The sequence below is a fragment of the Cydia splendana genome, chromosome Z, assembly GCF_910591565.1.
Source record: "Cydia splendana chromosome Z, ilCydSple1.2, whole genome shotgun sequence".
Classification (NCBI taxonomy): Eukaryota; Metazoa; Arthropoda; class Insecta; order Lepidoptera; family Tortricidae; genus Cydia; species Cydia splendana.
In genome coordinates, this window is record NC_085987.1 from 45,862,958 (window position 1) to 45,880,843 (window position 17,886).

The window sequence follows — 17,886 nt, forward strand, 5'->3', positions numbered from 1 at the left end:
GGAATCTACAGATACATATTAAATAACCATTCCCTTTGTACTTTTATGGAAACGTTCGTATTTGTCATGCTATGTATTCAGCTGAATGTTCTTTTAAAACGGGATTTTACAGAAGCATATACATTTGCAAACGGTGTTCAAAAGTCTAGATAATGAAATCAAGCTAACACAAAATAATCAGTTAGGTATGTTTTTTATTACAACTAGACAAAAATAACTAAGTAAACTTGTTTTTGACAATTTTCTCTCCGAAATCTTCGTACTGCCTCTTAGTAACCCATATTTTCGGCGTCGGCATACCTACAAATTATGCATGTTTATCAAGTTAATCCATATACAGCCCAGTTCATAAATATACATTTTTAGGGTTCCGTACCTCAAGAGGAAAAAAACGGAACCCAAAGGTTCACTCGTGCTTCTGTCTGTCTGTCCGTCTGTCACCGCCTATTTTCTCGGAAACTACTGGACCAATTAATTTGAAATTTGGCACACATATGTCAATTAGTGACCCAAAGACGGACATGTAACGTAAATAAATGAATTTTAAACATGGGGGCCACTTTTGGGGGGTAAATGAGAAAATTAAAAAATAAAGCTTTTTAAACTATATCGTGTTATAATTGACCGAAGCGAAGCGAAGGTCTACGTTTTGACTCGGGCATTTTGCTTTCGTATGTCCGGATGTTCTCCTCTACAGGTCGCAATTCTTAACCGATTCTCATGAAATTTTGTGACCAGATTCTATGACTGAATAAAATTTATTTGTCAATCCGGTTTTTGGAAATTTAAAAAAATGGCGGAGTCGTGATACCTGTCGCCTAAACAAATAGTCGTATCGATATCATAAGAGTTTTTTCTTTTTGATATGATGATTTCAGAAAATTTGTATCGCTGGTTTCTGCGGTATTTAGATATTTAGTTTTTACTTGAGAATGAGTAGCTAAATTTCGTCAGCTTTAGTAAGAACTATCATGGCGCATTTTGCAAACGTTCGCTTTTTTGTTTGCATAGGGAGGTCCCTGGTTCCATCCCCAGTAATTGTATGCTGCTACATAACTTTTTGTATTTTTTTATACTTAAATTTCGTATCAATTGTTGTTTTTTATTTTATTTTTTTATTTTGAAAAAATGAAAAAAATCGTATTTTTTATTTATCAAGCGCGGGCTAAGCGCATTCGTTTATTTTTTGCAAGAGATGATGGCTTTTTGCGCTTTAAAGAAAATTTGATTCTTGAATATACGGCGCCATACCTTTGGCCTATGCTCGTCTAGATGGCGACACCATTTTATATTTAACAATTTTTACTCGTTCTAAAAATAAAAAAAATCATTTATCCATACATATATACATTTATTGATATTTTTTTTCATTTTCATTTTAATCCTGTATCGAAAGATGGCAGTAAATTTACTGTGACTACAAAATTTAGTATGACAATAACCCTCTACTACATATAGGGACCATGCGCGTTGGAGGGTCTGCCATCTTGTGGCCTGAATCGGAAACATGTACATTGCCAAAACAAGTTCTACCATCTACCGTTCTTGTAGTACGTTTCCTTATGCATAGTAGGTTCTGTCATCTTGTGGGCTACATCGGAAGCATGAACGTCACATTTACGCCTCACGCCAAAAATCTGACGGCTCCTATGCTACCCCCTATAGTTCACGCGCGCCCACTATAGGGACCGTGCGCGTTGGAGGGCCTGCCATCTTGTGGCCTGAATCGGAAACATATGTGCACATGTACATTGCCAAAGCAAGTGCTACCATCTACCGTTCTCGTAAGTACGTTTCCTTGTGCATAGTAGGTTCTGCCATCTCGCGGGCTACATCGGAATCATAAACTACTCATCTACGCTTCGCGCCAAAGATCTGACGGCTCCTGTGCTGCCCCCTATAGTTCACGCACGTTCCCTATACACTTTATTCTCTTTAGATTAGATATTTAAATTCATACTCGAGAATAAGTAACCAAATTTCGTCAGCTCATCTAAATGCTATCATAGCGCAGTTGGAAAGACGCTTACAAGCAAGGATATGGGATAGGTACCCGGTTCGATCCCCAGTAAATGCAAATTTTTTTATTTATTTTTGCACTTAAACATCGTATTGCTGATTGATCAAGCGAGCGCGAAGCGCGAGGTAAGCGTATTCGTTTGAGTTTTTGTTTGAACATTTTTTTAGCGGTTTTAGTTCAAGGGCATGGCTGTTCCAGGAGTCAATTTCCACTTACGTTTATAGCATGGGCGGTCACCATCCATAAATCGCAGGGGTTAACATTGCCTAGGGTAGTGGTCGACCTTGGGCTCAGGGAACTAGCTGTAGGTTGCTCGTACGTTGCGCTTTCCCGGGCTCAAAGTCTAACTAACAATAATGTTAGTTAGACTTTGAGCCTTTTAATTTGGATCGCCTCGCTAAAATGGCCCATAATTTCCGGAAATCATTTTTTCTTCGAGGCAATTACTCCGTTCTCATTTTTTCCCAGTGGAATTTCTTCGCTTTATTTAATTTTTCGTGTACATTTTTTACTATATTTTCCTAAATTTTATATAAACTAAATTTTCCTTTTCTCAATTTATTCCCTTTTATTTTTAATCCTAGTAGTTAAAATAACCAGTAGGTTTTTTTTTTCACTAACTAAATATTCTCTATCTCCATATTTTCTCTTTTTTTTAATGCTAGTGGTAAAAATAACCAGGTTTTTTTCAAATAGGTAGGTTAGGGTTATTTTTTTTGATGACCCTAAAAACGTAACTGCTCCCAGAGATAGGTAGGTTAGGGTTATTTTTTTTTGATGACCCTAAAAACGAAACTGCTCCCAGAGATAGGTAGGTTAGGGCTATTTTTTTTTGATGACCCTAAAAACGAATCTGCTCCCAGAGGTAGGTTAGAGTTATTGGCTGACAGCGTTTGGTTTTTTAGATTATGCTTTAATTTTAGTGTTTTTGATATTTGTTGTATGTGAAATACCTACAAGTAACAAATATAATTACTACACTATGAACATACAGTAACAAGAAAATATTATCCTAGATATTTAAAAGAACGAAAACTATACGGAAAAGATTAATTTAAAAATATTAAAAATAGGCGATTGCGGAAGAAAACGATTGGGAAAATATGGGAACGGAGTAATTGCTACCGAGAATGAATGATTTCGGGAAATTATGGGCAACGCAAAATATGAGAACGGAGTAGGTAATTGCCTCGAAGAAAAAATGATTTTCGGAAATTATGGGCCACACTCGCGCACGAAGCTTCTTAGTTGCAGTTTACAGGTTAATTCAAAGGTAATGTTGGTTTCCTAACATAAGTAGAGTTAGACCAAGAAAAGTCTGCAGAGATTTTGACACTGGCACAAATAACATTGGCACTGCGTGTGCTGTCAAAATCTCTGCAGACTTTTCTTGGTCTAACTCTATCCACTTTTCTATACAATTAGTATGGCGACGTGTATACTTAAGGGGCATCGACCGTACACTGACATCGGGATGATATTTTTATCATGTTATTTAGTAGTCATCGTGCGTCTCGCTTGCGCCAATACATGTACGGACAAGAACGAGTGAAGTGCACGATAACTAAATGACATCAGTTAGATGTCTTTCTGATATCAGTGTAAGTTTGAATTGGCCTGTTAGCCAAAAATTGTTTCGTATGTCCATATATGTTCTACTCTACAGGTCACATATCTAAACCAATTCCCGAATTTTGTAAGCAATTGATAGTTAAGTTTTTATGGTCAAATTAGATTCTCTAAATTCTTCAAAACAACGGAACCATACATTTATTCAGTTTTAAACTCTGCTCGCGAGGTCTACAGCTCACAGAGCCACTAGTAATATGTCAAATGAAAGAGCTCATTTTGAGAGTTCAAATATATTTTTTATAATTTTAAAATAAATAGGTTAGAAGAGATATTTAAGAAAATAGCCAAAAAATTACCATTCCCCCTTTATCTCCGAAACTACTGGGTCAAAAATTCTTTACCTAGCCTAACCTAACCTAACAGGAATACCTATTAAAAATGTGCAGTCAAGCGTGAGTCGGACTTAATGTACGTAACCCTTGGAACGCGAGTCCGACTCGCACTTGGCCGGTTTTTCACCTAAACCAATTGCAATGTGAAAAAATGTATTCATATTAATGAACTCAACTGTAGTGTAGTGCAGCGACTGAAGTGACTTAAAGTAGGCCAATCCTGACTTACATTATTATGTCAAAATGTTATCTAATTTATGTCGTTTTGTTATCATTCGCGCGTGAATTTCGCTCGCTCGTACAGTCAGCTGCAGAGAAAAGGTACCCCCCCTGCATAGAAGTTTGTATGCAAAGGTGCTAACTGTACTGACTGTACATATCGTTAGCGCGAGCGAGACGCACAGGGGCCGATTCGAACGTACAGTCACCATCAGATATATCGGAGCGGCCGAGGTGCTCAAAAATATCTGAACTCGCACCCTAGCACCGTGACAATAGATGAATATACTATAGAGGCGTGTTCAAATATTTATATCTGATAGCGACAATACCTACACTTTTCTGTATTTTGTTTTTTTTTTTATGTCTAAACCATTATTTTTGTACAAATAGTAGAACCTCAGATAACGCTCTGGCTAGAGGAGAACATATATGCAGTATAACTATAAGTAACTAGTTATACATACAATCAGCAGCAGAAGTTGCTAAGCGGGCCAGGTGTTCAAAATGATCGTGACGCGACTTTACTGTTAAGAGAATAAGAGCGTTTGGTAATTTTGAACACCTCGCTCGCTTAGCTACTTCTGCTGCTGACTGCACTATAAATATTAAATACCTCCATATGTGGCGCCACCAAGCCACGACAGAGCATACGCCTCGTCCGACGAATACACGTTCACTACCTCGCCGGTCAGTACTTCCAGATCTTGTTTTAATCTAGAACATACATTAATTTGTAATTTTGTATGAAACTCGGGTATTTTATTTAAAATTGTACACTACACTTTTTTTGTCATTTTTATGCTATTTATATACTAGGAATCACGAGCTCTTTCAATCCTTATAGAGGAAAATAAGTGTCCCGAGCTCTTTTTTTTTCATTCACTTACTAATATTTTTCATAAACTTTGATGACGTCAACGGAATGGAATGATCGAAAAATATATGGACATTTTAGAACGCTTTTTTTCCTATTAGGATCAAAGAGTTTGTTATTCTGAGTATAAATAACTTAAAAAATACAATTGTTCAACTTAAAATAAAATATCATAAAATTGTACAACGGGACTTAATAGCGTATTTAATAAAATAATCTCTCGACAGAATCCATCTGAATATCGACAGTCGATAAATCGAATACATGTTGTGTGTCGACAGAGTAACATCCCTAGTGCGTAAAACGTTCAAACTGATAAACAAGGCCAGGTGCGGGTAGTTCGAAAAACTCGCGCGGCTAGAAGATGTTGATGTCAACTTTAGCTAGTCTTCTCCGAGATCATGGGGACAACGACGTCCTCGAAACGTCGGAGGTAAATCTTAAAAGTTAAATACGCGATTAAGTACCGTTGTACAATTTAATAATGTGTAAAAACGTGAAAGTTGAAATCAGTGTTTTAAATAAAATAGCCCAACGACAGTTCTGATCGTAGTTCAGTTCACATTTATGATGCCTTCAATACTGCCTTGAGTATAACCAGCACGTATCAGTCTGTTCACTAACTCTCATATCGTCCCTTTACATGGCGACCGTGACACTACACAAAATACTTATTTAGGCCAATGCAATAAGGTTCAAGGTCAACGATACTAACCTAGGACACAGTCCAGGTATCATGGACATGCCTCCACATGGCACGACACCGTTCAACAGTTCGGTTCGTAAATCAGGGTCACACATTTCTGATATCTTCTGGACTGCCTTGGGTATAGCCAGCATGTCCCAGTCTTACTAATTCTCGTATCTTTACATGGCGACCGTGACACTACACAAAATACTTACGGACCTTACCAGGCTGACAGTTCAAAAATGACAATCGAATGTCAGTCTTACTCATCGAAAATAGAACACATGATTGAAGTGCCGTATGTGGGAAATATATATCCCTTAGCCTGATAAAGGGTTAAGCCAATGCAGTAAGGTTCAAGGACAACGATACTAACCTAGGACATAGTCCAGGTATCATGGACATGCCTCCACAGGGCACGACACCGCTCAACAGTTCGGTTCGTAAATCAGGGTCACACATTTCTGATGTCTTCTGTACTGCCTTGGGTAATGACAATACGTCCCAGCCTGGAACTGCCAGTTCCGGTTGGAAGAGGACTTCCCCTGGAAAATTGCAACTGAGCGTTTTCAAAAGAAATACTGGAAACCTGTTTCTTACAAATCTAGACATTCATGGGATTATTCTACTCAGAATCGTCAGCATTCTCTATCCTCATTAAAAAAGGATGTCCTAAAATGTAAGTTCCATTACGTCACGTTAAAGTGTGAAATTACTTATAGTATCTCTTATGTTCGTAACGTAGTGGAAACTAAAATTTCTATAGTAATTTTTGGGAGAAAAATATTGAAATTCTATTGGCGCGATTGTGATCGATAAATCGTACAGTCAGAGAATTTAATTTCCGCCCAATTTCGTACCTTGTCACGGTGACAATCAATATAAAAGTTGTTAGAGACCTCATACTGTCACTGACAAAGTACAAATAAATGGGTAGGAAATTAAATTCGTAGATTGTACTATGCCTGGATAATGGTTAAATACCTTAAATGTCCTAAAATGGTTAATGATTTTGTTTTACTACTAACCTGCCATGAAGGCTTCGTTGCTTATGTCTATAACTTCGCCGTCGGGCAGAGTGAAGGTTTTATTAGCAGTCTTCATGTTATACGCGGCGTTTCTCGTAATGTAAGCTGTCTTTTTTAAGTCACGCAGCACTCGTTGAGAGGTTATGTTGACATTTCTTTCTGAAAATATTTTTTTAACAGTAAAAAAAGGTCTAAATGTTGCATTAATGATAGGTACTTAAGTTTTTAACTCTTTACCAGGCTAAGGGATATATATTTTCCACATACGGCACTTCAAACATGTGTTCTTTTTTCGATGAGTAAGACTGACATTCGATTGTCATTTTTGAAATGTCAGTCTGGTAAAGGATTACACTTACATAACAAACCAGATAATTTTGGTTTGATTTGGATTGAAAGAAGGGTACTGAAGTACAGAGCTGATTGGTAAACAATTCAGCAATTCAGCCTACGGTATTAGGGGAAAACTAGATTTTATAAATCTAAACTAGACTACATAGCCCACCGGATTAGCAAGCTGAAGTGGCAATGGGCAGGCCACATTGCACGCAGAGAAGATGGCCGATGGGGTCGAAAAGTGCTCGAGTGGAGACCACGGACTAGCAAGCGCAGCGTAGGACGTCCACCCACAAGATGGACAGACGATCTTGTTAAGGTCGCCGGAAGACGCTGGATGCGGGTCGCTTCCAACCGGCACGTATGGAGGTCCAAGGGGGAGGCCTATGTTCAGCAGTGGACGTCTTATGGCTGAGATGATGATGATGATGATGATGATGAAACTAGACTATTTAAGGTGCAGTGCGTTCGGCCAGCAGAGTTCAGTGCTCAGGGAGCTGCGTTCCAAGAAGGAACTGAACTCTGACACCTTGAGGTTCTAGACAATTCTAGTCTCGTACTGTAGCCAATCTAGTCCACTTTAAAAACGCCCTGAGAAGGCACTATCAAAAACTAGTCCTTTAGGGTTATAATCGCCCAAATCTAAAAGAAAACCGAAATTTTCGCGGGTTTTTCGATATTTGACAAAGTTGCGTTCGGCGCTCGAAGTCACAAACTTGTTTTATTCATTGGGCCAACATCATAAATAAGTCTGCAAAAAATCAGCACTACCGGATTTGACGCAAAAGAGCCAGGTTACAAAATTCGATAAAGTTACTGGATTATATTGGTTAACTCTCTATAAGGCAGAGGGAATATATTATATTTCCCACATGATTACGAACTGTGTTTCAAAGTGATAGGATTCAATTTTTCATAATTTCTGAAATGCCTTATGCCCTACAAAGGGTTAAGTTTACCTTCAAGCAGCTTCCGTATATACTCATGTAGTTCCAAGCTCGGGATGCCAGTAGTCGTTTGCGCATACGCAATAAGACCTCCCTCGTACACCGGGGATATGTCTACCTTGTCATATCTGAAACAGAAGAATTTAGGGCGTCCGCTAGCTAGTGCGGGTGCACTGAGGGGATGGGCGGGTTAATCGACAATATTATGAACAGCCCTAAGGCTAAGCGTATGAGACGTATGGAACGTCCTTGTGATGCAGCGTGCGTAGCTAAAGGACGTTCTCTACTTTACAAAATCTGCTCTGCGCTACGTTGCGTGAACTGCATCGCCTGCGTCTCAGCATACGTACGCTTAGCCTGACTGTCGCGTATGCGTTCGGTGGATTTTACTTACAATGGCACCCGCGTGCATGTGCCCGCGAATTAAACCCACCCACGCGACGGAAAAGTGGGTTTAATTTAACTTGATCGACACGAACATATAACAAGTTAAATAAAAACTTGTTAAAAACACAATCATTAAAAGTTACTAACAAATACTCAAGTACGATCAAGGAATTTAATTTTAAGTACCATATCGTACCTTATCACAGTGCCGATAGTATGTACAGTCGCCATCGGATATATCGGAGCGGCCGAGGTGCTCAAAAATGAACACGCACTCTAACGCCTTGACAATAGAGGCGTGTCCAGATATTTGTGAGCACCTTGGCCGCTCCGATATATCTGATGGCGACTGTACCTATGAGGTCCATAGCGACTTTCATATTGACTGTCACTGTGACAATGTACGAAATGGTACTGAAATTAAATTCTTTGACTGCAAAGTGTATATTTATTCTTACGTGTCTTATTATGTAAACAAACGTGATGTCAAAGTGTCATTCCAACAATACTCGTAGACAAACTAGACATCGTAATGTCATCGTCAGATGTTTTTGAGGTGATCCGTTCGTTACTGCGCTTATTGATGAAAATGTTATTGGAAATGATATTTTTCAGTGGTTATTTGGTTGATTTCAATACTTCCAGGCATATTCGGATTTCGAGATAATCACAAGATCTTGAGACGATTTAGAGATCAACTAGATCTACATCAGATATCGACTAGATGTGACTTGGATATCTAAGTCATAACTTGTCGAAATCGTTCAAGAGGACCTCCAGAATCGCGGAAACGTCAAATTTGACATACCTATCTTACAAATATCTTTAAATTATCCTTATCGTAACTTGTTGAAGTCTAGTAGAAATCTAATTTATTTTTCGAATCGAGCCGTTAGACAGTATCTTTAAGTATACAACAACATTTTAAGTGATGATTATTGTATAATTCCAAAGAAAAGTGTGTTAATGTCTTCCAGAAGTGTTTGTTTACATCAGGGGTCTCCAAACTGTTTTACCTGAGGGATATCTGGTTGCTGCTGTTAGGGCTGAACCCCTGGAGCCTGGCTCCCGCGGGCCGGACGCTTTGGGTGTCGGCGGGCCGGATTGGAACGCGCCGCGGGCCGGTAATGGCCCGCGGACCGGGGTTTGGAGAGCCCTGGTTTACATGTTAGGACAAGTAAGGATGAATACACTTTACGTACCCCATGTCGACGGTGATGCCTGTTGTGTATCCACTCCCGTACATGGTAAGAACGGCCTGTGACTGAATGCAAAGCCCTACGCAGTTTAGCGTTTCGAAGATTATTTCGCAGCATTTAAACCTGAAAATAAATAAATAAATAAATATTAGGGGACATCTTACACAGATCAACCTAGCCCCAAACTATGCAAAGCTTGTACTATATACATACTTACTTATATAGATTAATACATACTTATATACAGCGAAAATACCCATGACTCAGGAATAAATTTTACATTGTTTTGCTAATATTTTCTTCGTCCAAAGTCTTCACTCTAGAATAGATAGAGGAAGGGTTAAAGTGAATATCATGCAAATAAGACAGCTGAAGTAAGTGAAGTGAAGTAGTTGTACTAGCACAAGGAGTTAAACAAAAAGTTTGCCCCTTATAAAACAAGCAACTATTGTTTGGATAAAAATGCAACATTCTCATCGTTTTTTTAAGTACCTAGGTATAAAGAATGCATTTACGAGCTGGTGTAGTTAAACACCTTTAATCACACCTGGACCTCCCACCCACAGTCGGTATACAGTAATAAAAGTAAATATCCCAAAAGCGGGCCACAAAATGCAATCTTCCAAATTGGAGGCCATTTCATCCCATAGAGTTTTTAAATCACCCCTAACGAGAGAGTTATTTACATATTTTATTCGGTTCTATGATTTTTTTCTGTTTATTTTTCATTTGTGAGCACGAACAGTCAGCATCAAAAGTAGCGGATCAAACTATGCGTCAAAAATATCTATCGCTAAAAAGAAATATGTGGCTTTTCATCAGAGAAGGTTACTTTTATGCTTCATGTGCAATAAGGACCTTATAATGCACTTGAAGCATAAGGAACCTTATGTGATGGAAAGCCACATATTTCTCATGGCGTAGAACAATTATTGTAACAGATAATTCATATTTATCAAGCTACTTCAGTCAGCTCAGTTACTTTTTGTACTGAGACTGAGAAATAGCATGACATGTTCGTACGTTTTCGTGAAAATACGATGGTACAGACCTACATATTATGTAGTGCATAATTATTTTCCATCGTATTTTCACGGAAACGTACGAACCTGTCTTGCTATTTCAGTCATTGTCGATACAAAAAGTACTGAGGTTGACTGAAGTAGCATGACAAATACGAACGTTTCCGAGAAAATACGATGGAAAATAATTATGCACTACATCTGTAAAGGGGCTGTCCATACATTAAGTCATCGATTTATGACGATTTTTGACCCCCCCCCCCCTATAATCATCCAAAAATCATGCTTCAAATGACCCCATTTCCTCCTACTTCATGCTACCGTCATCCGATGTCCAGACCCCCCCCCTAATTTGAAATGACGTAATTTATGAATAGCCCCTAAGGATTATGCACTACATCTGATACTTAAAAGGAAGTTCCAATCTTATAGCTAATTAAATATTTAATTGTGAAACCAAAAAGAAAAGTCACCAACTCCAATCAAAACTCGTCGAATAAAACCTTGTCCTAATCTAGTTTAACAATCTAACCAACCGTTTATGAGGATCACAGACCACTCACTTAATTACCTCCCCCTTTCACCCCTCACCCACCCCCCCCCTTATCTTACCTACATCCCCTACCAAACTTCTGATTCCCGTCAAAAAACAGAACGTTCTAATTCCAATTTTAATAACATACATTTAAAGTCCAGAGTGGAACGAACACGAAGGTTAAATGTAATATTTCGTTTGTAATAAAATGTTTATTTACTGTTCAAGTTCGCTAGTAATTTCATTCATTTCAGTTTAAAATGGAAGAATACAAATTTTAACTCAAACGCTATTATAATATAGTCCAATATTTAACGTCTAGCTTGGAAAGCTAAGCTTATGAATATGAAAGACAAATTTTGACCGTGTTTTTTTGAAGATAGCGTTCGAAATTTGAGAGTATTATAACTTTCCTACATTTTCGGTACAAAAAAACAACGGGTTGCATTCCGGGAGTGCTGGCAGAAATGAAAAATCAACGACATTGTAACTCAAAATATTAATAACAGGGCCATCTAGTGCAAAATGTCTGCAGCACTATGTATAATTGAGGTTAAGACGAAACGGGAGCTGAGCTAAAAGTCAATTTTGAGATTTCAAGCTGAATATACCCGTCGCTCTGACGGGGCGTGAGAGACTGTATTTGTGTGTGTAATGCACGCACACAGATGCGTACGCTTGCACCCGCGCGCGCCTCATTGCCGACAATTTGCAATGTTATTTTTCGTGCGTTACTGCCACGAGGCGTTCACTTATTAATACTTACTGTGTTGCGATTGAATTTTTTGACCCGGCTTACGTTTACGGAACTCGATAATCTTTCTACTACTGTGACTTGGCTTTGTTTACTTGACTTTGCTGATCAGCTTATTGTTTTGGACTCCGTGAGTTGTGGTTACCTATTGGACCGCACGCAATTCATCTACCTTTATTCAAGTAATTAAGCGTAATTAGCCGAAACCTTTATAAGAGTGTAATTCATAAGAAGTACATAAGATATAATTTATGTACTGGTTTGCTGTTAGCTTTTAATTGTATCACTTTACATATATGTTACTCAAATAACTAACACGGTTACACTGTTGTAAGAACATTATTTTTCAGGTAGGCCTTATTATACCTACTATAGGCCTTATTACCTCCTAGTACCTTAGTAGTAGTAGTACTACTACGGAAATTGATTCAAAGACTCAAGACTGACTCAAGTGGCAGTAGGGTGTAGGGTTTTTTCTAGGCTTAATGAGTTCGCTGAAGCTTATTTTTTATACTTAGCGCACAGAACCACTAGTTTAACAGTATCAGCTCTAACCACATGTCACCATTTTGTCCTTTACGTAACAAACTCAGGGGCCCAGAATATCCGATGTACCTATCAAATCAAGGTTCTGTACCAAATAAGGCCCGGTTATTATAGTTCGTTATTTTTTAGCATTAGAAAGAAGGTAAACAATCATGACGTGTCTTTTTATTAATAATTATTGAAAAACGCTTTCAAAAATTAGTTTATATTACTTATGAAAGCAAAAGAATATAAAAAAGTATATGATTAATACATACATACATACATACATACATACAATCACGCCTATTTCCCGGAGGGGTAGGCAGAGACCACGGATTTCCACTTGCTACGATCCTGACATACCACTTTCGCTTCCTTCACATTCATAACATTCCTCATACACGCTCGCCGGTTTAGGGTGCTCTTGCTCATTAATATGATTAATATGATTTATAATTCTAACATATTTGCTATGACTTATTTTTCAATGGTAATTTTTAATAAGACATGTCAAAATCTGTTACCTTAGTGCAAAAAAAAACGAACTTTAAGCGTGCTAACTTTCAAAATTTCATTTTTTATATGATAGTATAAGTAGATGGGCAAAAATTTTGCGTCCATGTCCACCAGTGAGTAAGTGATTGAGATACCTAAACATTTAACTTTATAATGTAAAATGAAATAATTTACTAACCTACTCGTTTAATTTCAGGTAGGTTGAATAAGGAACCAAGTAGCCATGGGGAGGAGCAGTATTTACTAACATTTTCTTTTTGGGTCTTCAGAGTGTATCGTTTCCTTTTTTTTGCACATTTTACACTTAAATATATAGTCTCTGTGTAAACCCTTACGTCTTTCAATGACAAAGGCAAGATCAGCAAATGTACAATTTGTATGATCGTGCCTGATATTTGAGATCACAGAAAATAAATATTTTAAATCCACTATTCTGCGACCTTCTAAAATTTTGTTTTATCATGATTCATGATCAAAAAGCTCGGATTCAATAGTCATATCAAACGTCGATTATGCAGTTGATGATGAGCTTGCATTTTCTACCATTGGTGCTGCAAATGCATCAACCGGTGGCGATAAACTTTGCCCTCTTGTAAAACAAATTACTATTGTGATTGTGTCCAGCAAAAGGCCAAAATTCGGTTTACTTTCCTGTTTAAAATATTACTAATTTATTCATATTTCAGATTAGGTACATAGGTAACTGTCTGAATGTTACAATGCCAGCTGGCAAATTCTATCACATTTGTTTGTTTGGTAGTCATGGTAACATTCACTTACATTGATATCCTTATTAAGATCTGTATCTTATTATCCAGACCTTAAAATATTGCCACCGTTGCCCTTTAAAAAAATACTGTTTAAATAATTGGCTACTCAAACAATGCTTCTATAGTATAAATAATGACTACACAAAAATGGGTAGTATTGTATATAATGCACGAAATAAGGCCCGATTCTTAAGCGGGTTTAAATTTTGAGGCCATGTCCGCTAATGCTATAGACAAAATATCAAGTTTAATAAACACAAAAAAAAAACATTGATGGGCCTTATTTTATAATTTAGGCCTTACTTTGTAATTTAAAGTAGAGTTAGGCCAAGAAAAATCTATAGCGATTTTGATAGAACACGCAGTGCAAGTATTATTTCAAACGTCGCTTCTATGAAATTATGACATATAAATAACACTTGCACTGCGTGTGCTATCAAAATTGCTGTAGACTTTTCTTGGTCTGACTCTAAAATATTCTTTATTACACCACAAACATAAAAACAAATTTAAAAAAAACCGGCGAAGTGCAAGTCGGACTCGCACACGAAGGGTTCCGTACCATTATTTATAAAAACGGTCACCCATCCAAGTACTGACCCCGCCCGACGTTGCTTAACTTCGGTCAAAAATCACGTTTGTTGTATGGGAGGCCCCACTAAAAATTTTATTTTATCCTGTTTTTAGTATTTGTTGTTATAGCGGCAACAGAAATAAATCATCTGTGAAAATTTCAACTGTCTAGCTATCACGGTTCGTGAGATACAGCCTGGTGACAAACGGACGGACGGACAGCGGAATCTTAGTAATAGGGTCCCGTGTTTTACCCTTTGGGTACGGAACCCTAAAACCGATTTACAATGTAGATAAAGGTAGCAACAGGCGGTCTTATCGCTGTTAGTTCTTATTCTTCGTTTGTTTAGCATTAGAGTCAAGGTGACGTGTCTTTTTTAAGCATGCAATCGTATAATTATTTAGCTTTTTTTGTAATAGTTATGTACTTAGTAGTTAATATTAGTATTTACTATTTTTTTTTTCAATAATGCTTAAACACGAAGTATAGACATGACAACCAAATATTAACGCCATTGTAGGGCAGGCTATACAGAACATGAATCATTTGTACTGTCACGCTCCGTGATTGTTGAGCCATTTAGGGTTCTAGCTAAATTGGACATTCCATAGAGCACGAGTAAGTATGGAACAACCAATTCAGCTAGGACCCTAAATTGCTCGACAATTACGAAGCGTGCCTGTAGGTACCTAAAAATTTTGTTAACCCATTTTAACCATGCAATAAAATATTTTTGATTTTGATTTCTAATTTGAAATATTAGAATCAAAAAGTTCATAATAGATTGTATATCATAACTACAAAAATGTGTTCCCTACTCTCAACCCAAAACCCCTTGTATCTTAGGATCTAGATATTTTCACACAAGACGGTTTATCGATAACTTCTTACATCATTAGATTATCGACATTAAATGTCGACTATTGCCCATCACTTTTCTGGCTGTGTACGTATTTAGAAACTTGACTCCGCCCCTAAAATTAGTGCGATAGGGACAACTGCAGCTGAGGCGAAAAATCCTGCGTAAAAATGACAAAAATCGAGGTTTCGTAGTCCTCTTTTTCCTCCCCCAAAACTTAACCAATCGTAACCAAATTTGGAAATCTAAATGATTATGAAATTATCTGTGTCGGACCGTTTTGCTTTTTTGGCTAATTGATATCAGTTTTGAATACCACGCCTCTCATTGCGGCATAGTCTATTAGGCCATTTTGGCCGTTTTTGAAGGGCTCTAGCGCCTTAAAAAAGAAAAATATCAAAAAAAGCAAAACGGTCCGACACAGATATTGACAATATTAATCTGTGTTGAAAAAATCATTGCTCTAGCTTCAAAAACCACGGAGGAAAACGAGGACTACGTTTGTATGGAGGAATGACCACTCCTGTTGGCTCTTAACGCCATCTAGCGTTATTTTGTCGCATTACTTGAAACCCCTAAGCACATCACTGTGAGTACAAGAGTTATATTAATACCAGTTTGAGGGAAACTCACTACATAGCATTTAAATCAAAAAAGAAAAACACAATGACATTGTAACAGTGTCCGTCACACGTGACGTCGCGCACGCGCCCTGCGCCGCCTAAACGAAACAGCAGGCTCAGGCATACATTTTCGCCGCGCGGTAGAAAGAGAGACGTTACGTCTTACGTCTTACGGTCACGTGACACCTGTTACGAGTTTAACATTTTTTCCCCATCACAAAAAGTGCTCAGCGCCGCTAAAGAAGTTTTCACTTCAAAAATAAAGAGTCACGATTTCATTACGTGCTTTTATTCATCTAACTGAGTGACCGAGGCGTTCAAATTATCTGAACGAAGCTAACTAACCATTACCCGCTATTAAAAAAGTTGTCATTGGTCAATAAAAGTTTTGATTTGCTTAACCCACTACCAGGCTGATATTTCAAAAATGACAATCGAATGTCAGTCTTACTCATCGGAAATAGAACACATGTTTGAAGTGCCGTATGTGGGAAATATATTAGGTCATTACCTATGAAATTGGCGTTTTGTTCGGAGAATTTCAACGAAACACGAATTTCCATACAATTAATTTTGCGGATATTTTTTTGATGGCTAATTCAAACCAAACAAAATTTTTCCAGTAATTTTTGACACCTTTAAGGTATGTTTTCAATATCTCCATTTCTTGAAAATTGGTACCATTAGAAAAATATAAGTAATTTTAATACTCGAACCGACAGCACATGAAAAGACCTATTTTCAAGGCTTAATTCTGAACACTTAACAATAAAAAATAACAATTAATTGCTGTCAAGCAGTTTGGCGAAATCATATTGTAGTTTTATTGTAATTGTGTATGTACTTTTGTAAAAAAAAAAAAAAACTAGGATCAGACTTATATCTATGAACAAAAACGCCAATTTCATAGGTAAGGACCTAATATATCCCTTAGCCTGGTAAAGGTAAAATTGTATATGTAAAACCTCTTGCTTCTTCTGAACCTTACTCCTTTGTAATAAAGGCGAAAAATGTAAACATATTTTTGACGTCGACTGTACAGTTGAGTCGCTCGTGACACAATACACGTGGGGTTATTTGTGGCTTTCCTTCAGAGAAGGGACCTTATGCTTCATGTGCAATAATAAAATAAAAATAAAATATTGGGGACAACTTACACAGATCGACCTAGCCGCAAACTAAGCATAGCTTGTACTTTGGTACTAGGCGACGATAGATAAATACATACTTATAAACATAGAAAACACCCATGACTCAGGAACAAATATCTGTGTTCATCACACAAATAAATGCCCTTACCGGGATTCGAACCCAGGACCATCGGCTTCGCATGCAGTGTCACTACCCACTAGGCCAGACCGGTCGTCAATAAGGACCATCCTATCATAATTTCTGTTAGGATTGCAGATACAATGGTCCTTATTGCACTTGAAGCATATGGACCCTTTTGTCATGGAAAGCCACATTTTTCAGTCAGACGTCTATAGTTATTCTAGTGCGTCGGTGTACTCACTTCTCGCTCATCGGCGTACTGGCAGTAAGAGACAGCATGATGGCTCTATCCTCGGGAGCTACCTTCAGCTCCCTATACAGGATGTGATGAAGGATCCTTTCAATATTGTCCCAATGGACTATCCTCCCTTTTACTACAGGGTAGCTGATCTCTAGGTCTTCATCCTGTTCTACGGCCGCATTTCCTGTAATAAAGCTATTTTATAATGTTTTATATGGCCCTAAAATAATGTACTTAAATATAAATAAGATACTGTAAAAAAAATTGTGTCACTTTTTTTTGCTGACTGTACTTCTTCTCTTATGCATAATTATGTCTAATTACTTCTCAAGACCGCGCGCTATAGCTTTTTGTACTTCTAATTTCCTGTCTTTTACGCTACCTCTTAAATATTATTCCATACGTGACGCTGCTCGTAGCGTACGGCGTAAACAATACACGTCTAAAGGCCCCTGTACACAATGGGCCAGCGTGGGTCAATCTGGGGGACGCATTTATGCGGAGGAGCAAGTGATATTGCTATCTCA

At 37.8% G+C, this 17,886-nt stretch overlaps 3 protein-coding genes across 3 annotated transcripts in view; 1 reads left to right on the top strand and 2 right to left on the bottom strand.

Annotated features, from left to right (window-relative positions):
- Window positions 1-15,930, bottom strand: part of LOC134804073 (probable cytochrome P450 303a1) — a 372,282-nt gene extending 356,352 nt beyond the window's left edge. The window contains exon 1 of the mRNA XM_063776975.1: window positions 15,922-15,930. The gene's annotated coding sequence lies outside the window, so the exon portion shown is untranslated. The remainder of the gene's footprint in view (window positions 1-15,921) is intronic.
- LOC134805155 (dipeptidase 1-like) overlaps window positions 1-17,886 on the top strand; it is a 132,942-nt gene that overhangs the window by 30,281 nt on the left and 84,775 nt on the right. The window lies entirely within an intron of this gene.
- LOC134804101 (uncharacterized) overlaps window positions 1-17,886 on the bottom strand; it is a 24,233-nt gene continuing 6,347 nt past the window's right edge. Inside the window, exons 4-10 of the mRNA XM_063777041.1 lie at window positions 17,360-17,543; window positions 9,669-9,788; window positions 8,092-8,207; window positions 6,797-6,955; window positions 6,145-6,313; window positions 4,820-4,920; window positions 1-300 (exon numbers count right to left, since the gene is read on the bottom strand). Coding sequence (XP_063633111.1) covers window positions 218-300; window positions 4,820-4,920; window positions 6,145-6,313; window positions 6,797-6,955; window positions 8,092-8,207; window positions 9,669-9,788; window positions 17,360-17,543 — 932 coding nt within the window. The 3' untranslated portion in view covers window positions 1-217. The remainder of the gene's footprint in view (window positions 301-4,819; window positions 4,921-6,144; window positions 6,314-6,796; window positions 6,956-8,091; window positions 8,208-9,668; window positions 9,789-17,359; window positions 17,544-17,886) is intronic.